Source organism: Pezoporus occidentalis, unplaced genomic scaffold, assembly GCF_034315485.1.
Source record: "Pezoporus occidentalis ecotype Australia unplaced genomic scaffold, CSIRO_AGI_Poc_V1 ctg20, whole genome shotgun sequence".
NCBI classification, from domain to species: domain Eukaryota; kingdom Metazoa; phylum Chordata; class Aves; order Psittaciformes; family Psittacidae; genus Pezoporus; species Pezoporus occidentalis.
The window spans coordinates 185,889-206,831 of record NW_026913856.1 but is presented as its reverse complement, the minus strand read 5'-3'; the positions used below and the strand labels follow the sequence as shown (position 1 = coordinate 206,831).

The window sequence follows — 20,943 nt, the reverse complement described above, 5'->3', positions numbered from 1 at the left end:
GTCTAGGCTAGGTTATTAACTCATGCTTAGTAATTCCTGTTTACTGCTTATTTCAAGGGAGAGATGTCAGTATAGCCTGAAAACTCATTGATGTTCCACACCAGAAAGCAGCCTGGGTTTTACTTACAAATTAATTTTGCAGATCAAAGATATCCACTGCCACTCTTCACCTTTAGGATGCTTTTACTTCTTGCAGGTCTAGAAAAGGTGTTTCCCATAAGAATCTTACCATGTACAAAACTAAATAATTTTTTTTTTTTTTTCAGTTTATTCTCACATTTATGAGATTAATGGTGGCAGCAAACTTTAGTGTTCTGTCTTTCAGGCTTTCTTCTGGTATAGGGTACTGGCAAACAACGGAGAAAAAAGTTCATGATTGAGAGGGTTGATAGGTTGGTGGTCACAAAATCAGCCTGTAAGGCACAGGATGGGGTTTATTCCGCTTGCTGTGGGCTTCCTTCTCATCTTGGGCCGATCACTTACCCATGTGGAGATAATTTGTCTCACCTACCTCACATGGGTGATACTGCGCTGATTTCATTAGCGTTTTGAAATCTTGGAGATCCTGAGGTTGAAGTATTGAAGTGAGAAGTTTTATAAATTATTAAATAATTATTGTTAGATCACAATAGATGCATTTGCTGGAGGAAGCACTTGCAGTGTCTGGCAGCCAAGCCATACAGCTGCTGCAGCATGCTACTGAAAATAATTACTTGGTCAAATAATGCATATTTACAGTTTATGGAGGACTGTTTTGAGGTTTATATATCATTAAATACATAGGCTAATGCAAGATTTTTAAAAGACTACTTTCCCAGCACCACTCCCCAGAGCCCCTAGTGCCTGAGCCACGTGAATAATGTTCCCATTCCTCTGTCCAAGACCAAAGTTGTGTTTTTAATTTATTTTAAGTATCCAAGGAATGCTGTCTCCAGTATTTGGAGGACTCTAAATCGGATGTGAGAGACAAATGCACCAGAGAAGCTTATCAGAGAAACAGGCTTGGCATGAAGCCTACATAAACAACCATAAATCTTTTCTCGTTTAAATGACGGGACTCAGGAGGATTGGCTGATTATGGCTGCAGTGGGCTGTCCTTGAGCACCAAGGAAAGTGCTTTGGTGACCCCTGGTATTTGACATGAGTGGAATGTTTTGCTTGCTTATAAACTTACTGTTATAGAGTGACCAGCTTGGTTCTGGTAAATGGACTTCTATACGTCACTTTCAAAAGTTATTTACCAGCAGTGGATGTTTTCCTGTCCTTAGACTTCTCAGGAAATTTTAGCTTGGTTTTAACCTAGGTAAGGGAGAGCTTTTGTTCCCAGCCACTCTTCTCTGCCTCTCTCCCTCAAAACACAGCACAGGAAGAAACTCAGTAAATTTGCCTTGGCCAGAAAGCATTTTTTCCCCTTCCATTAAGTATCTCATTTCCTGAAAATCCTGCCTTTGACCAGTACTTCTACCAGGACTTTTTAGATTTATCTTCACCCATGGCCAAATCACATTTCAGGTAGTGTCAAAGTATTCTTGACTTCGTGGAGAGTAGCATGAGCTCTTAGCTGGGCAGCAGGAGCCTGCTCCCCATCGCACTGACATGAATGGTGTAGTTTGCCCTAGGTGAGCCTGCTCCCTGTACTTGTATTAAAGCAGGTAGTTTTGCAGTATAGCTGTGATTATGAACACCTTACCAGAAATAGTAAGGAAATATTTTATGGTTTTCTTGAGCAACTCCTAGTATCTTACCAGCATGAAACCTGTATATGGGTGCCCTGCATTGAACTGACAAAAATAGGAAATCTTCATGCTTGCAAACGCAATCCAACAGTCTCGAATTAGGTACAGTAAATACTTTCTAAAAACAAACCTGAAGCAAAACCCCACCATGGCCTCCTGATGGCCAGCGTCCAATCCGTATTCAGTACTCCCTCCATTTACAGGATTATTGACTCCATTTGGCAGTTCTCAGGACCAGTATCTGATTGAGCTCAGGCAGCACGTTGGCAGCCAGCGGGGTAAAGCGATATGCTGTAGTGTAGGTGCATGCCTGGAAACCCACGCTGGGCTGCAGAGGATGAAAGCAGTCTGACTGGGGCTGGTAGAGAATAGGCAGATGCTCTGTGCTGTCCCTTCAGCATTCGCCTTCTCTTGGTGATCCACCCTCTCGTGAGAGCTCACCTGCTCTCCTGCCTCAACACTGAAATAAATTGAGAATTACTTTTTTAAGTGGTGGAGAAAGTGGGAGTGTAATAACCTTGGGTGTAGCCCTGTGTTCCTTGCCTGCCTCAAACAGGCTTAGCTCATGGGAGGAGTCAGGAGGGTTTCCTTAGGGAACAGCTTTGAGCATTTGCTGGGCACTAGGTCCTCTCACTCCTCAGGGACTTTTAGTACTTGAGGAAACAGGTCTGCATCCTGTGGTTCTGGGCCAGAATAACCTCCTACCATTGTTTGAGGTAGTGTTGGCTCAGGTACTTCAGCATTTCACCCACAACCTTGCTGTTCCTGGGTGATGAAACAACCACCCTGCAAACTGAAATGATGCAGAGCGTTCCAGTCTCTGTCTCGGTTGGACAGAGCCAAGTGGCACATGAAGATGTAGGTCAGTATGTTTGCACTTAAGTTTCAGTTTGTGCATCAGACGTGACTAGAGAGGTGTGGAAGCCTGGTGGAGGCACCGAAGTGTGGCTTAACGCTCTTGAAACATCTTTCTGGTGAGTGGTTTTCAAGCACTCCCGTCGCATTGAGCAGTCTGGAAAGAGTGCTTCGGAACAGGAAGGTTCAGGGGAGGCTGCTGACAGGTCTGGCCTCCAAGATGGGGTTCAAGCCCCCTGGTAAACTCAGTTGTTTGTGAGGTTACTGGGGCCTTGCTAAGTCGTTCCTGAAGTCCCCTGTGAGTGCTTGCTGCGTTGTGGTGTTAGGGGTGCACTTGCAAGTTTTCCAGTTGCATGGATACCCTTCCTTTCCTCTGGCCCGTTCATCACAGTGTGGCACAGAGGCATTGGGTGCTCATTGAGGGGTTCCCTTGCTGCTTTGTGTGCTCCTCTTGCATTAATACATGCAAACCCTGTCCCCCCATATTCCTTCATTTTCCTCTTCAGAGTCCCATGTAACCTCATCTTCACTTCTTTCTCTGGTGTTAACTGCATCTCCCCGTGTGACTCAGCTGGTCAGTCCCCGGTGCTCCCATCTCCTGCCTGATCCTCCTAATCACCTGCCTTGCTTTCCACTGGCAGGGAGCCTTCTTCCAGCAGTGCTTCCTGCTGTGGCTGTATCCTTAGGTTTGCTTCTTTCTCCCGTAGGCCTTGAGCTGATTTTTCTTGCCTAGAATCATCAGGTCTTGACTTTCTTTGCTCCGCTCCTGTGAGCTTGCAGTGTATTTGGAATAGTAGCAAAAAAAAAAAAAGTGAATGATAAGCTAGGCAAGAAATAAGCAAGGAATCTTTGTAACAAGAAATAAAATCAGTAGTGGCTGCTGGCTTCTGAGAGCACTGTTGACCGACTAGTGTGGGTGACCCATGGTGCCAGCACACACGCAGAATACAGCTGCTAATATATGCCAGCGCTTTTAATTGTACCTGTGCAGAGTGAAAGGCATCTGATTTAATGGGTATTTAAAAGCAGGAATGGATTTAGCAATCATTTTTTATTACTGACTTGTGTGTCTCAGTGGCTGTCTTATCAGCGTGTTTTAAAACACAAGTATGGTATTTCCTAACACTAAATTGGATATAGTAATAGAAACTCAGTCACTTAACTCGGCAGGCTGCCTGGGTACTCTACACTGTTCCTCTTCCAACTGCATTCCCTGCAAAATTTTTCCTGGAAATAATGCAAATAACTTACTTGAGTGAGTCAGTGGGTTACCGACTTTAGGAACCACAGCAGTGTAAATGCAGACCTATGGAAACAATTTGTGAGTCAGTATTAACAGTCCAGTGGTCTCTAGAGCAGGAGTCTCCAAAGTGGAGACGTTTATAATTTATAAGCAAATAAATATACCTGTATTGGGGATGCATGCTGAAACATTTTTTACTGGTAGGGGAGCAAGATTGAAAAAGTCTGGAGACCACTTGCTGTCCTAGAGGAAGAAACCCTGAGGTATATACAGCCACCAGGACTTGTTTTACTGTTTCCACAAATTATTTGGCAAAGGAAGATGTATATGCTTGGGGAAATGAGGGTGGAAATCATCTACTTAAATTCTTAAGGAGACAAGTAGGTGAGAGCCAGAGATCATGTTTTCTAAGCTTTGTTTTTTAATAGATGTTATTTTTTTTTATTGGCCTGGTTAGATTCTAGTAGCAGATCATCCCTGTTATTACAACAGTTGTTTTTCAGGCCACACTGTATAAAGTTGGTTCAAGTAAAGTGGCCAGCAGCTAGAAATATCTCAGAAGTACTGTGACATCCAGATGATAATCGTGAAGAGAATTTGGTGTTGCATGCAGAGATGGCACAGCACTGATGCTGGCAGATGCAGACATACAGTACCTGCACATGGAAACCTTGGATAGATTCCAGTTAAATATTTGCAAAGGGTAAAGTTGTCTTTTATCAGTGAAGCTCTGCAGCTGATTCTGTGCACTTTGGGGTTGATAGCAGACAGTGCATTTGGTGTTTGTGGTTTGCTATAGCTGCTTTTTCATATTTGCTGTATAGCTGCTTTTCCACCTAGTCTAAATAGTGTGCTAGTGAACAGGATATACAAAAACCAGAAAACCAGAGGAAGTCAAAAGAAGGAATAACCAGGTTTAATATGAGCATGGCTGAAGGCAGGGGTTTTGGTTGTCTTAGTCATTGCTGGCTGTAGTGGCGAGCTGATGTCTCATGCTGGGTAGGGAAGAGAGGAAGGAAGTGGATTTAGTGGAAAATTGATTGCATCTACTTGGGCTCTTTCCAGCTGAATCCTGAGTTAAGTACGTTCATCCTGAGCTAATCGTTGGGGAGAATTGGCTGAAATCTCACATACTTCTTAAAAGGAAAGCTAAGCATTAAACGAACAATATCCTTATTGTACCTGAGTGCCAAAAGAAGCTAGTGTACTATCAGGAGTTCTACCTATTCAGTTTTGTATCTACAAGCTGCTTGTGGTTTTAGTTCTAATGCGACCTGCTGCAGGAAGCTGTGGTCAGTCCACCACAAAACATCAAGGACAGGGCATTTTGGAGGGCTGATTTCTGATTACATTTGGAATTGGCTGAGCAAGCCCTAGTTCATTTCAATAATATGGTACAACTGTAATTTTCAGGTTTATTTTACTTACAGGAGAATATACCGGAATGTGGTGTAAAATACATAGCTAAGGTTCTAGTAAGGTTTTGTTTAAAGTTATACAGAATAAATCTGAAGTAATGTTACTCACATCAGTATAACTCTTCACCAGTGTGAGCAAGAGAAGAGTTGTCTCTAATCATAAATAATCTAAACCGAAAAATGTGCTTGAAAACTGGCAGATTGTTTTAATACTTTGCTATCCTGAGAATATTTAGTTTTTTTTCTACTGTGTACTAACCTGTCTGTCCTGGGGATCATTCCCCAATACATTCTTCCATTATCAAACAAAAAAAAAAGTTACTGCTCAAGTTACTATCTCTAGGCATTGTGTATCTCAACAATTTCACTTTATTGTTAAGATTTATCTCAAGGGAATGAGAACTGGGCACTGTGCACTTGATTTCGGAAACACATGGGTGCCACTGGTGTTGGCTGCTGAGCACTCTCTCGACGTGACTGAAATCCAGCATTGCTGGTATGTTGAGGTTCATCAGCAGCGCCCTTTGATGCTGCTCACACTGAGGTGCTGACGCATGCAATGCTATGGGGAGGAAGAAAGTAAACTGTTCCTGTGCAAATCCATTCTTGTTTTTTTGAGACAACGCAGAAGATAGTTTAGGGAAATTGCTCATCTCCCTTGAGGCTGTCTTGCATGTTGCCACAGGATTGGGCTGTGTCCACTCCTTCTGTTCAACGTTCTTTTATGTGCAAAGTACTAGGAGTGAAGGTGATGCTGCAGCTCACTTTGTGCAGAGATGACATTCAGCAATCTGACTTGTTGCTTCAGGTCTTGATCAGATTTCTGATTATCCGTTTCAGAGCCAGGCTAAGCTGTGATTTTTAGTTGAGGCTGAACTTGAATGAAGAAGAGAATGATGCCTTGCAAGAAAGAACCTAGTAGCAATGGTGAGGGGTCTGCTTTGTGTTTATCTCAACAAGTTTACCTACCTAACTTTTGCTAGCTAAGTTTGTCATGTGAAATTTCCAGTGGGTTTTTGCCCTGCTCCAGATGTCCGGGTAGCAGTCCAGATGGTGTAGGGACCAGATACCATCTTTTGGATGTATTCCCAGAGAAACTGTTTCCAGTTGTATCTTACAGCAGTTCACGTCCTGTGAAAGGTGCTCTTTGCAGTACAGAACTCAGTGGCTTGGTCAAATTTCCTGCAAGGACCTCACACATAGAGTGTGAACTTTTTGAGCCAGGACTACTGGTTCCACTTATATGTGTCCACTTCTGTGTTGTACAAAGAGTACCTGAGCAGAATCTTAAAAATAGATGCTAGATAAAAATACCAGTTGTGCCATTCATTTCCACAGTTGAAGACTTAAGTTTCAGGCTTTGACTTCCAAAGCTCATCTCTAGTCTGTTTGTGATGGCTGTAGAGGCTTTGTTCTTTAGGATGCAACAGGAGCTTGAGATCAGCGGAGGTTTTAAGCAAACAAAAGGGAATGCTTCATACAATGCATGATGCAGTTGTGGAATTCGCTGCCATACAGACAGCGTGGAGGCCAAAAGTATAAATGATCTCATAAAGGAATTAGACAAATTAAAGAAGGATTGGTCCAGTGAGGCTATTAAACATAATAGTTATGATGCAACTGCAGTGCAGGAAGGCCTTAAGTGCTGGCTGCTGGAAGCTGGGAGGTTATTCTTGGGAACACATCAGCTTGTGTAAGCCCTGTTTCTGATGCTCTTTCCCATTCAGCTTCCACTCTTGGCCAGAGCTGGATACCGTGCTAGAAGAATCCTTGTTGCTGCCATCATGGTGGTTCTTGTTGGAGCTCAAATGAAAACCACCTACCACGTTGCATGGGTAGCTGCCAGCAGGGCTGCTTGGGAAGGTTGCGTCCTGCAAAAGCCAGGAAGACTTGGGCTGGAATAGGCTATAGTTTGGTGACTCATGGATTTATTTTGCCATAGAATGGGTTGGCACTGAGACCCTGGGATAGCGATAAGACAAGTACTCTTTCAAGTCCTGGCTTAGAGGCAGCAGCTGGGAAAGTGGCATTCTTTGCTGATAACAAGCTGGGTCTGTGATGGAGTGATGAAAGCTTCCCACAGTGGAAGCCACCTTCAAGGGAGAGCTCTACCAGTTCCCCTCACATTTTGCTCCGTGCTGGGGAGGCCTCTCGTGGTTCTTACTCAGTGGTCTGTGTTGCTTTGCCCTTGTTCTTCACTTTTTTTTGCCTTTGTAAACCCAGCCCCAGGAAAAATAAAAACCAACTTAATTAAAGTACATTTAATTTTAGTTTACATTTCCCTATTAGTGTGCCTGCTTGCTAGCTTACTAAGAAATGTATTTTAAGATGTGTGTTAATCTGTAGGCCTAAAATAGCTATTAGATCAATGCAGGTATTTGTATTTCTGTTTTTAAATACATGCTTGTCTTATGTTTTTACAAACTCCTTTTCAACATGGGTCCTGTTGGAGCTCCATGGAAATAATTTATGCCTTAGCCCGGAAATTGATGGGTGGTATGGGATAGAATAAATACATAAGTGGGAGAGAAAGGAAACATCTGCCAATTTTAACTTTAGCAAATTATATGGAAGCTTGAAAGTATCTGCTAAGTTTATAATACGGTCTGTACAGGAACGCTTTGCCCAAGTACCAGAGGTCAGAGATCTTCTCATCCCTGCAGCATTAAGTAACCTTTTGGTTAAATAACCTAACTGAAGAGTAGGAGGAGAGGGGAGGGAAGACAGAATTCCACACTAGAGTAAACATGGCACGGAGATTATGGATACCCTGCCAAGAAAGGTGTGGTTTTCCAGCAAGGTAACAAAAGATATTAGCTAGCTATCTACATAATCCTGCTGGAGACTGACAGTGTAAGTAACACAGCTGGGTTGGGGCAGAAATGTACCGTCCACTTCCTCTCCACCCAGTATTTGGATTGCTGTCTTTGGTGGTAGTGAATGCTGCAGAGTGACCAGAGCAAGAGACGTTACCTGCCTCAGTGCGATGGTTTTTGGTAGCAGAGGTGCGTTTTCTGGATAGATGGGTGCTTCCTTCAATGTGGTAGCTGACACAAGGCAAAATGCTAGGGAAGATAACGACGTTTTTCACTTGACATTGTGGCAGGTTAAGGTAAACTGCAGAGGAGATGCTGGAGTTTACCGTGGGCTACAAACATGTCAAGATGATGAACTGCCTTGTTTTCATCTGGATTTTACTGCACGTTAGTGAGTGCATAGCGAAGACAGACTTTTTTTTTCTCACAAAGGTAGTTCCTTGGGGCAGGTCTGCAGCTTGTATAAATGGTGATGAATTTGGTGATGCTGTCACGATTCACACCAGCTGCAAGTTCAGCTTTGCACAGTCTGCGGGGTGGGAGGGGAGTGGTACTAGCACGTCTATGCAGCAGGAGCTGGCACGCTGCTGCCGTGCCGGAGAGGTGGCATAGAGCACAGAGCAGTGCAGAACCTGGATAGCAGCCCAGAAATGGAAATGATAATTGTGTTATACAAGAGCCTACTTTTGTGAGAGCCCAAGGAAGAGCTGGGCAGAGGTAATCGGGAGAAAAACCAGTTAACTGCCATCTGCCTCTCCAGGACATACCAACTTGAGATGGAGAGCAGGAATGAATACTGACTTTGTAGCCACAGTTAATTTGTACTGAAAAGCTCTTTTTTACTGTACAAATATGAATTATTATAGGAACTTAAACTATGGGGGAATTTTCAATTCAGATTTTAAAAATAATTTATTTTAGATCTAAATTATAATTTTAAACCATTTTTAGGCTTTTCCTGCATTGATACTTTTAAAAAGTAAATCTCCTAATCTCTTAAAAGTGTTCGTTCATATCTTGCCATGTCTGCCTACCTGATGATAATATTTGATTAGAATTTGTTCACAGACTCTGAATACTCTTCCCTGAAAGAACCTATGTAAAGGCAGAAAACAATACACATCCTGTACTCCACCTTCACAGGCCTCTAGCATACGATGTCACCTTTTGTTTGCAAGAGTTTAAATTTCAAATAAAATCCCAGCATTCTTTCGGGAAAAAAAAAAAAAAAGGAAAGGGCCTCTCCCCTGCTTAGATTGTCAGATCCCAGACTAGCCCGGAATTGAATAGGCCAAGTCGGTGACCTCAGGCAGAAAGAATGTTGGTTATTTACGTAGGGCTTCTGCTATTTTAGCAGCAAACCTTTTCTTCTGAAAGGACAATGTATACTGTTTTGTGTTTATGGCCAAGTAAAAAGCTTGTACATCTGAGATTTGCATCGTAATAGCCTCGTAACTCAATATACAGCATCCTCAAAAATAGCAGGCAAGGCTCTGTTTTGTCTTGGGCAATGTGGGTCTTTTGGAGGCTTTTACAAAAGTTCTCTGAAAAACTGTGCTATAGGTTCAGCTGCTTATATGTTTGCTTTGGTGGCTTTTTTCCCCTGGAGTTCTTCTTTTTTTCCAAACCAAAAATTACACGTGGTTTCTGTATGAGCTATCAGGCCAGTGCTCAAAATATTTTGATGCATCTCAAGCTAAGCTGTGCCTGCAGCTTGAAACCAGGAAAATGTGTGAGAGTGTGTGTGTGTAATTCACACACTGAGCATTTTTCTTGAAATAATGGAGGATCTTTACAGGCATTCTGGCCTGGTGGATGAGCCTGCAATTCCAAATGGTTTTTAAAGTGTGCTTTTCTCAATAGATCGTAACCATGAGGCGCTATTGTGCAAGTAAAGCACACATTTAGGATCCAATCCTGCATTCCTTAAAGTCAATGGGAGTCTGAGCGTGAAAAGAATGCAGGATTGGGTCCTGAAACAGGGGAGCAAAATTGTGTGCCAGATTGCTTTGAAAAGAAGAATACAGCACATCCACAGTAGCTTTTTAGTGTTTCAGATTTCAAACGGCTGGAGTCTGTGAAAAGTGGCTTCTGCCAACAGGCAGTATCTTCTATTCAAAGGAATCTGGCATTGATATTTTTTTTCTTTTTTTTTTCTTTTTTTTTTCTTTTTTTTTTTTCCCCTATCTTAAAAACCTTGAAAGCCCCAGAAATTCACCCCTCCTTTCACAAAGCCTGAGCATTTGAGCATTGTGAGGAGGGGACAGTGCCAGTGGGGGATGGAAGATTCTCCAAGCCCAGGGGCTGGAGCTGGAGCAGCCCTCCCCATGGTTCTCATGCCATCCTTCCTGTGGTCCTTTGCTTCCCACATTCCCTTCCCGCTGCACAGACCTTTCCCTGCCCTGGCACCTGCAGTGGAGGCTGAGGCTGGAACACAGGACCCCATCATGAAGAGTTGGTTGCTTGGTGACTTTGTGTGAGTCCCTTGTAGAAGATGGAAGAGGAAAATGTAATTAGCAGTTATTCCAGGACTAAAGTAGCCTCGGTGCTCCCCATTCTCAAGTGGGTAGAGTGGCAGGAACCCCATGTAAAGAAAATCTCTGTGCAGATAGGCAGTCATAAGCCAGATGGGAAGGATGGAGAATGGCAGGCCCAAACTCCCATGTCTGTTAAAAGAGAAATGGCAATAAAGTATTGGAAGCTTTTGTTTTCTTTTGGCACATCTTGAATCCTGGGCAGGTAAGCCTCCTCTGCCAAGTAAAAGAGAACAGTGAAATCCTGGGTGAAATCCTGTCTCAGTTTTGAGATGACTAGGAAGAGGAGGTAGCAGAGGTGGGTTGTTATTATTTAATGTTTTCAATGATTTATCCTGTGTGAGTAAACTTGCTATTTCTCTTGAAGTTTCAGCTCCTGGAATCATCCTGTGACTTAAAGTTTAGTGTCCACTTTTTAGAAATAGTAATCGTCCAGCCTGGGTGTTTGTGGAGAGCAGACTGGATTCTGGAGGTTCCCTTTATCCTTCGGCTCTCGAGTTATTTTGGTCCTGGTTTCTTAATCATTAGGATGTGTACGTAAGAGAGCACAGAGGTCCCTCTACAGCCCATGGGTGCCATGTGGGGTGTAAAAGTACATTTGGGAGCTGTCTGCATTTGGGAGCATGAGCAGCCTGTGAATGTTCACCACATGCAGGCTCTGAATCAGAGCAGCCTACGTCAGGGCAGGTTTGGCGTGGTGAAGTTTGCGTTTGCATTGAACAGTGATGGAGGCTGTGACCCCAGATGGGCAGCAGGCAGATTTGTCTGGTTTCACTTCTGCAGGGCTTTGGGGCAATACATGGCAATTTTCCTTCCCTATTATAGAAGCTGGGAAATATTTGAGCAACTGTTGTTGCATATTAATCCTGTGTGTATATTTACATGTCATTTTAGTCTGGACGCTTTGAGAGACTATCACTTAAGGTGCTAACAGGCAACTGGTAACAAAGCTTGTGTCACATCAGTCACTGCAGAAATGGTGTCTGAAGCACTTAACAAGCAATTAGGTCTGTATTTAACACTACTAACTAAAACAATTATGCTGCACAGTTCTTTGGTCAGTCAGACATGAAGAGTCAGGGCTGCCATGCTCAGGAAACAGTGCGAGTCGTGGACCAGAGCCTTCAGAATGCAGAGATTCTCACCAAGTGTCCGTTTCATCCTTAGAACTGACAGTAAGTAAAATAAGAAGGAAAGGGAAGAAATCCCGGTGAGAATCACAGTATAGTTTGGGTTGGAAGAGACCTTAAAGCTCATCCAGTTCTAGCCCCCTGCCCTGGGCATGGACACCTTCCACTAGACCAGGTTGCTCAAAGCCCCATCTAAGCAATGAGAGAAGCAATGTGATGTGCTTTTTTTCCTCCAGAAAGAACTGTTAAAGAAGGATGCTGTGCATTGTTGATGCTGTGAGACAAGTGTAGAGCTCCTCATGGGTGCCCCTTTCCAACAGGAGCAGTGCTAGGGGCTCAAGCAAGTCCTGATGCTGCAAGGGCAGCCGCAGCCGTCGTGCGTGGTCTTGCTGCACCCTGCACCCATGTGCTGCCTGTGCAGAGCGGCCATGCCCCATGGCAGAAGTGGCAGCAGAGCTGAGGTCTGTGCTCGTGTGTGGTCAGACCTACCCAGGCATGTCCCCAGCCACCAGGAATAGCAGGTACTTGAATAACACTCCATGGCGATAGCTTGGGCTATCCAGGCTTTTAATTAGCTCTGCTTTAACGAATTTCTTATCTTTAGTGGAGATACATACAGCTGAACTCTTTGATTGCACTCCATATGGGGAGGTTTTAATTACATTTTCTGACTCAAATACAATCCCCTTGGCCCACAGAGCTGTAATGTTAGAAATAACAAGGACATTATTAGTCATCTCGCACTCTGTCCCTTTTAACGCTGAAACTTTCCCGCATGAAGTTCCGACAAGAGGCACATCTATCATGAGAGAGATCGTGATGGTGAGGAGGGATGCTGGTTTTATCTGGGAGGCGGGGCTGGGGCTGCAGAATTCCCATTATGTCAGAAGGGAGCTGTTTGGTTTCAAGTAGCGTCAGGCACTGAAACAATGCAGGCTTCTCACATGAACTTGCTTACATTACAGTACTAGTAAATCATGATTATTACCCAACGGTTGTATGTTTTTAATCATCAAAGTACTTAAAATATTATAATAATGCTTGGCACTTTTCAACTTCAAAGCACGCTGCAAACAGTAATTAGGTCTAATAACCATGCTGTGACAGTGAGACACTGCTATCTCTTGTCTTACAAAGGCGAGGGGGGTGTTAGCCCCCGACGAGGTTGCATCATCCCATGTGAGACTGGAGATCTACCACTGAAAGCTGTGACTTGATAAACTCACTTCCCTACAGGCAAATACACCGCTGCCAGCAGCGGCAAGGAGGGCTTTGGAGATGCTTTTGAGGCTAGTGGGGAGGGGCAGGACATGTTCAGTGCTCTTTCGAGCACCTCTTCAAGGCTGTAAAACCTGGTCTGCTTCACATTTTGTTCCATGAGGGCCTGGAGCAGCTTTTGAAACACTGTTGGAAAGAGTTTTACCCCATCTTGCCTGCCTGGCTGGTGTGTTTTCACCACCCAGCAAAGTGTTGTGGAGACTGGAAAGCATAGTTGTGGACAGCCAGTGTCAACTGTGGGTCATTTTTCCTTTTGCAAGCTGAACCTTCTTTGAGTTGAGTCCTTTGCTAAAGCAGCAGTTCTCCTGTTCCTTCCATTTAGTTTGCAATGCATAAAAGATAAAACTGTGCAGCAAGCAATTGCTGGACACATTTAAATACCAGAGACTCATATAAACTGGTTAAATGTGAGAATTCATATTAAGAATCTAGAACTGATTCTGATTTTGTAAATATTTTTGAAGTTCAAAAGCTTGCATTCTCGTGGATGTTTGTGTGGTGCTTGCAAACACCAGTTGTGATTGTTCGTTGTGACAGAGTCATTTCTAGCTTGCATTTTATTAACTACTAGGCTATCTACAGGAATCTTTGCTCTCTTTGCTGGAGCATTTGTGAGGTCTCTGTTCCCCACCTGAGGTGGGGGAATCCCTTTATCCTGGCACTAAGAACCCCTCAAAGGTGTGTTATCTGTCAGGAAAAGTTACTCGCAGCAAGCACTTGGTGTCACCGTGAGTGCATAAGCTTTGTTTTCTACAGTTAAACAAGGCTGAAGAGCACTTCAGCGGGGAAAAGGAGCTCCCCTATCAAAGCTGGTGTTACGTGCCTGCAGGCAGGCTGCAGGCTGGGTGATTTTACTCCATGCGTGGTCCCACCAGTGCGTTCCTGCCCTGCCTGCTGCTCCCCTGGTCGGTGTGAACTGCAGCCTCCCACTGCTGTTGGGAACTGGTCTGACAGGGCAGATGTGCCAAGGTGGGTATCCAGCGGGAGGAGGAGAGAAGCACAGTGTGTGTGTGTGAAACCCCGTGCTTGTTGAACTCTGTGCTAGGCTGCTCTTTGTAACTGCTCATTATTATTATAATGAGCTATCTGCAAGTTGCATCAAGTTTTGTCAGAAACTCTTGACATTTTTGTTTCAATATTATGAAAGTAAACAGTAATCCAGGCTTGGCTACATGAAGCCATTCAAAGGAAGGCCAGGCAGTAGGTTCTGTGGACCAGTGGGCAGGGTGGTATTACTTGTCTATCTGGCCAGGCGCTTGTCTCAGCTGGCTAAAGCAGTGTTAGAGGTTTAAAACTTGTAATCTCTGCCTGATTAAGAATAATATGTTATGGCTACAGAGAAGAGGCTGGTGCTGTGCAGTCCCTTGAGTTGCTGCAGGAGGGCCATGAAGATGCTGCAAGGGCTGCAGCACCTCTACTATGGAGACGGCCTGAGAGAACTAGGCTTGTTCAGCCTGGAGAAAAGAAGGCTCCAGGAACACCTTGTAACAGTCTTCCAATACCTGAAGGGGGCCTACAGGAAATCTGGATAGGAACTTTTTACAAGGGCATGTAGTGACAGGACAAGGGGGAATGGCTTTAAACTGACAGAGGGTGATTTACCTTAGATCCTAGGGAGAAGTTCTCCCCTGTGAGGGTGCTGAGGTGCTGAGAAAGGTTGCCCAGAGAAGCTGTGGTTGTCCAATCCCTGGCAGTGTTCAAGGCCTGGTTGGATGGGGCTTGGAGTAACCTGCTCTAGCAGAAGGTGTCCCTGCCCGTGGCAGGGGGCTGGAACTGGATGAGCTTTAAGGTCCCTTCCAGTCCAAACCATTCTGTGATTCTGTGGTATGACCTGGGAGGTGAAAATGCCTTGTCCAGTACATTGAGCTCAGGGCAGGTATCCTTACGTCAGGATGCTGCATCCACCCATCTGCAAGGCTGCCCTGGGGCTGGGAGGCATCAACACTGCTGCATCTCCTCAGGATTTGTATCTCCCTGGCACTTTCCTCTTGACCGCAGATTTCACATGATGCCAGGACATCTGCAGAGTTCAGTGTTTGACCATGTTCAGTGCTGTCATTTAGCAAACTCTTCTGGAGGGCAAGTGGAATGTGTGTTTTTGCCTTTATTTCTAAAGTGCAGTATGTAGGAGCCAATATAGTGCAGCAGGGTTATTTGTGTGAAAATTTGCTGTTTCTTGTTTATGAGATAATGTAAGATCCCAGAATGAAATTCTTCTAAGGTAAAAGGCCTGTCAATCTTACTAATTATTGCTAATAATAGTAATTATCATGTGAGCACACTGCTTGCCTGCTTTATGGGTTTAGGCAAGTCAGTTCCCTAATAGATGGCTGTAAAATGAGGAAAATGGTACTTTTCCTCAGTGCTGAAAGGTGTTGCTCTGTGAGTGCCGTGTGAGTCAGAGGTGTTTTACCAAGGCAGCTGTATGGCAGGGGCAGCAGGGGTCTGTGTTTGGCAGAACAGGGTGTGAGCAGGGGCTCATGGGTTGTGCACTGGCTGAGGAGGAGGTTTGCAGCGAGGTGAGCTTGTTTCATGTCACAAGGCCATCAGCTGCCAAATGCATCTGATAACATAAATGTCTTTTAGACCCAGTCCAAAACATCACTTTTGCCTTGTTAGCTTTGGGTCATAGGCTTCTGCCAGTGATGCTATGCTACGGAAACAACAGGAGCAGAATTTGGGGTGTTTCTTTCAATCTCAGCACTGCCAGGATCTGCACACTGGGATGCAAAGTGGGATGTACAGGTCCTTATTCACCTTCTGCAGCTCCTTGGGAGATGCTTACGCCTCCCTGAATTAGGGATTTCCTTTCCTACAGAGATCCTTGCAGCAATGGAGTTCAGGATTTGTCCCTTAATTATCTCTGCTGCTTCCAACCATAATAGTGGTGTGTGGTCAGGGTGGTGGCCAGTGCTTCTCTGCCTGAAGCAAATGCCCCAGCTCTGCACTGGTGATGGTGTGAGCAAGGTGGAAGTACTTCATCAGCACATCCAAGGCAAGTCCCTGTTCTGGGAGCAGCCACTTGACTTCCATCATCTAAAGACAAGTTGTGTATCAGTTGTGGGTCTGGCAGAGCCAATGTGTCTTTCAAAAAGCCATTCTGGCCTTTTTTCTTTTCTTCCCTCCTTTCCATTTACCCTTCCTTTACCTTTCAGTGGAGAGGTTTAAAACAGCTTGGATAAGCAGTGGGGATGATCCAGAGGTGATTGCTCCTGCATCAGTTGAGAGAGGCCCTGTGACCCACTAATTGCTGTCCCAGCCCCGTGCCTTGTTTGTGTGACATGTAGGCTGGACCAGTTTGACCGAAGAGTCCCAGAGGAGATAGGACAGTCTCAGTGCATTGCCCATGCTACCAGGCTTCTGGTCCCCACCAGAGCTACCAGGCAGCTGGACAGACAAACAAGAGCTGACTCCACCTACCAGCAGTATGGAGACAGCAGCCTGTGAGATCGACAGCGCAAGAATGTGCACACAAAAGAAGCATTTCCCTCAGCCACGACAGTAAAACCGCCAGACAACCACATGCAGCATGTGATTTCCCAAAAGCATCAGCCCAGATCCCAGCTTCTTTGTGCCGCACACTGTTTCCCAGGATCAGATCACAGTGGCAACGTGTAAAAGGCATTTTCAGGCACTGAAAATTAATTATATTTTCCTCAACATTGTTTATGGAAACCCTGGAGAACGCTCCTGCCCCTCTGTGCTTGGCCAGCTGGCTCAGCTCACCGGCCCTTGGAGTCAAACCCTCTGCAAAGGCCAGCCATGTTTATGGTGGAGCCACTCACTCTGCCTTGATGAGAGTCATCCAGGCTTACTCTGTGGAGTAGAGGCTTAGGCAGCGGCCAGGGGTCTCATCTGTTGACCTGTAAATACAGAGCCTCTTGCCCTCTTCCTCACTCTGTGTCACTGCTAACAGCAGCGGGTACACATAGTAGGCACCACGCACTCTGCTTGCCAAGGCTGCAAACAGCTTGTAAGATCCCCCAGACATTTGGGAGCTTTGGCCAGTGGGACTCTGGCACAGAGTGGAAATAAGGTGAGACAGGATGAGTGCGGTTTCCCTTCCCCTCACTGGTTTTCATTGATAAAGTGGCGTTGCTTTCAGTGGAGCAGTTCTGGTTAAGACAGAGCTGATCTATCCAAGAACTGTTTGGCCTGGGTGTTTTTTGAATTCCTGGCTTTTATCTTTTTTGTTGTGACTCTCTGGAGTCTGTTGTACATTCTTAGCTGTAAAGGGAGCCATCAGTTAATGATGATCACAGGCTTTGTCAATAGAGTTCCAGAATCGCTAATGAAATGGCAAACATTCAAACTTGAAAATGAAATCTCTTGTTCTCAGTGTGATTTTTCTGCCCTTCCCTCCATCATGCGTGCCTTGTACTGCTCTAGTAATGCAGGCAGCTCTGTGTGTAGCTGCTGTGGCATTGCTGAATGTATTAATATTTGTAAAGGTGACAGAACATCCATTTGCAGTGTCCCTTGTTTGGTCCTTCGGAGACAAACACCTTGCTGATTGCAGTGGATGTAAGTCTGCTGTGATTTCACCTGCTAAGGAAACAGTCTTAATTTACAAATGAGCCTTTCCCTCCACCCCAGAATAGTAATTTTTGGGTTTAGATTTCCAGGAACTGGTATCAGCTGGGTTCCATGACCTGTACTTAGAAACAACATTTAGTTGATAAGGAATTTGTTAAGGCAGAATGGAGCTGAGAGCCAAACCACCACCCATTTCTCTGGATTGACCCAGGAGGAGGGGAGGGGCCGGGCCAGGAGCTGGCTATGCAGACAGGCACAGCAGGGTGTACTTTCCATTTAGCATCCTGAGTTTGGGTTTGGGCATGGAGCACAAATCCTGACAGTACTATGTTTTAACAGGGAGAAGATTACGAGGAAAAGCGTTCTACAGTGTCAATGGGAAGGTGTACTGTGAAGAAGACTTCCTAGTAAGTAAGATTTCAGGCTTCTTTTTTTTTTTTTTTCTGTTTCTAAACCAAATTGTTCTTTTGTATTGGTTTGTTTGCTTTGAGACACAGTTTAGTCATCTAAGGCCTCCTGCCAGTACTGGAATTGGGAAGCATTTACCACTAACTCCGTAACAGCAGGATCAGGCCCTTGGTTTGAAGTGGTGGCTATGAAACCAAGTACATAACTGTCCATAAGCCATCACAAAGTGTAAATTATGACAATAAACACTGGAGCTGCTCAAGCCTGGGACTTGAATTGCAGCCACAAAGGCTTGCCTGCCAAGCTAGAGCTCAAAGTCAAACACCTGGGGAATACCAGTCATAACAAGAGGGGAGACGTTTTTGACTGGCGCACGTCATCGCCATGTACAATGTTGCTTTGTTGCAGGCACAGTTTTAATCACCACCGTGCTCGGAGTGATGTGGAGCTGCATTGTGATTAGCTAAAAACTGTTAGCCACGGAGGAGCAACTGATTTTCTCTCCGTGCACACAGAGCTTTCATAAATGCTTTACTTTAATAGGGACTAAGTCATGAAAAGAAAAATGAAGCTTGTTGCTGAACTGTGTTGTTCCAGAAATAAAATATTTGTGCAATTAGGGGTGAGGATTGTGCAGGACACAGAGAATGATTTGATAAGTGGCAGACCATTTATAATTAAGAGGACAGCATGTCTGGGAATTGAAATGAGAGAGGAATGATATATTTTACCTTAGAGGATGAGATGTTACTGGACAGCCAGTATGTTGAATGTATACTTTTATTTACTGAAATACCAGCTTGGGTCTTCCAGAACTACTTTCCATTTCTAATGAAAATATGGCTGTGCTTTTTGCAAAGGAATTATTCAAAATACATCCCACAACAAAAATGTTACTGGCGGTTCAAAGAGTGTGCAAATGCATTTCTCATCAATTCAACCCATAAAACTCATGGAAAGTCCCCAGAATACAAGCCATATTTGCCTTCATCTGTGATACCTTTACTCTCAGCCTTCCACAGCTGGACCATGTTGAAAAGAGCAAATCATATTTTGTGCAGAAAGTAAGTTTCTTGTTATAATTTAAACGTGTTACTGTTTTGCTGGCATTTAGGAGAGAAAATGAGTTTTCTCCCTTGCTTTTTCAGCTTTTTTCTCTTCCCCCTGTGTTTCTGCAGACGCATGGAGAGAGGGGGAAGAGGTGGTGTGTGAGGTGGAGGGGCTCAGACCTTTGAGATTTTTATTTTGAACTGTGTACTTTCCCCATGGCCAAAACCTTTCATCCGGACTTACTGAAATTATTATTGTTACTAGCTTGTAATTCCAGCCTAAACATGAGAATTTAAAAATTTAAAATCTCAATCTGTTGGAGAACATTCCATTTTCAAGGGATGGGGAGCCTCTTTGGTTCTTCGACATGTTCTGTAGTCAGCTTCTGAAGGGAGATACTTGCAGTGATTTTTCCCAAGAGATTAAGGGCCTGATAGGAATAAATTATGCATGTTAGGGAACTGTTGGGACATTTAAGACACAGAGTCTTAAAAGTCCAAACCTCCCACAAGTGCATCTTAGCAGATTCCCAGTAGTACAGGAATGGGAAAGAAGCAGACCAAGGGACTCTAGGCTGTGTATGTCAGCAAAGAAATCAAATTCTGACATTGTCCCTGCCTGCGTTAAGCCAGCTGCTTCTCAGAACTCGATTTCATCTTCTCTCAGTTCCCCTGAGCAAATGTTATAGCAAGATTACTAGGAATTGTCTTGTTTCCCTAATAAAATAAACCAGCTTTGCTTATTTTTGAGTTCTGTGGACAGAGAAAGCTCAAAGCTTCTCTCAAAGTTGGAGGAAAAGGCTGCAAAGTGGCAGTTATAAAGGAAGTTATTTAGCTACTTCATTATTTCCATATTTCCTCTTGCCCACTTGGAAACTTCAGTCCTAACAAGAGGTGTTTTTCAGTCCAAAGCAGATAGCCAAAGATTTTTCTGTTTAACAGAATTCAGTCTCTATTGTAACTCAGTGCAATTTTATACATGGATTCCCTGCTGACAGTATGGTAGTGGGCTATCAGGGATGTCATTCTTAGGTAAGAACATAGGAAAAAGATTATTTTAATTTGGAGAGGTAACAGAGGTAGTCTACCTCTGTTATGATTGTATTCCAGCTAATAAAATACTGTCCAAGTGGTATCCTTGCTGTTCCTTAGCTTCTGCTTGCCTGGAAGTTGATCAGGAGAATTAGATGTTCCTATAGGTATTGGAGCTGGGTCACAGCTCTTCAGAGTTGTGACCCTGCAGCTTGTGACCTGGTTATGTCAAGTATGACACAAAGATAATAGGAATTGGAAAGCAGAGCAGCTTCAGAAAACTGGGCAGGAGGTACCGTGCTATCAGGCTGGGGTCAGTGGTGAAATCCATGTAGTAACAACTGAATTGGAGGGGCCTGTGTGTACATGGTTAGGCTTGCAATAGCAGGATGCTCTTTCAGTGGATTGCCAGGGACAGATGTGAGGATTTGCGCTGCTCACAGTCCTGCTGAAGCAGCAGTGGTTTGAGTGATCCCCTCATTTGCCCTTTCAGCAAGAGGCATGCTGATGGGAAGCAGTTGCAAATGTAATGCCAACTGGGAGCAGGGGTGGTAGGAGTCTCCCCACTACCTGGAGGAGAACCCAGCCCCTTCCCATGCTCAGCAGGCAGCATGGAGGGCTGTAGTTTTTGCAGAGCTCTGTCCCTTCCAATTGTTACCTCTGTGTATCTCATGAACGTGATGCAGGTGCTTCTTCCCCTTCATCCCTGACATCATTCTGGGGATGTCCTGCAGGCCAGGCCAGGCAAGACACAGGAAATTGTCAGTCCCACTTTAGGGTTGTAGTAAATAGCACATGAACAGTGATGGGTGGAAAAGCTGAAGCTGTTCTTGCTGTGAACCAGTCAGTGTAGGAAATTTTAGGGAAGAATTTATATTATTTATGGGTTTCTTCTTACTGTAATTGTC

General features: G+C 44.4%; 1 protein-coding gene across 2 annotated transcripts in view; it reads left to right on the top strand.

Annotated features, from left to right (window-relative positions):
• Positions 1 to 20,943, top strand: part of WTIP (WT1 interacting protein) — an 81,930-nt gene that overhangs the window by 41,767 nt on the left and 19,220 nt on the right. For both annotated transcript variants that reach the window (XM_062618229.1, XM_062618228.1), the window contains exon 3: positions 17,886 to 17,953. In XM_062618229.1, coding sequence (XP_062474213.1) covers positions 17,886 to 17,953 — 68 coding nt within the window. The remainder of the gene's footprint in view (positions 1 to 17,885; positions 17,954 to 20,943) is intronic.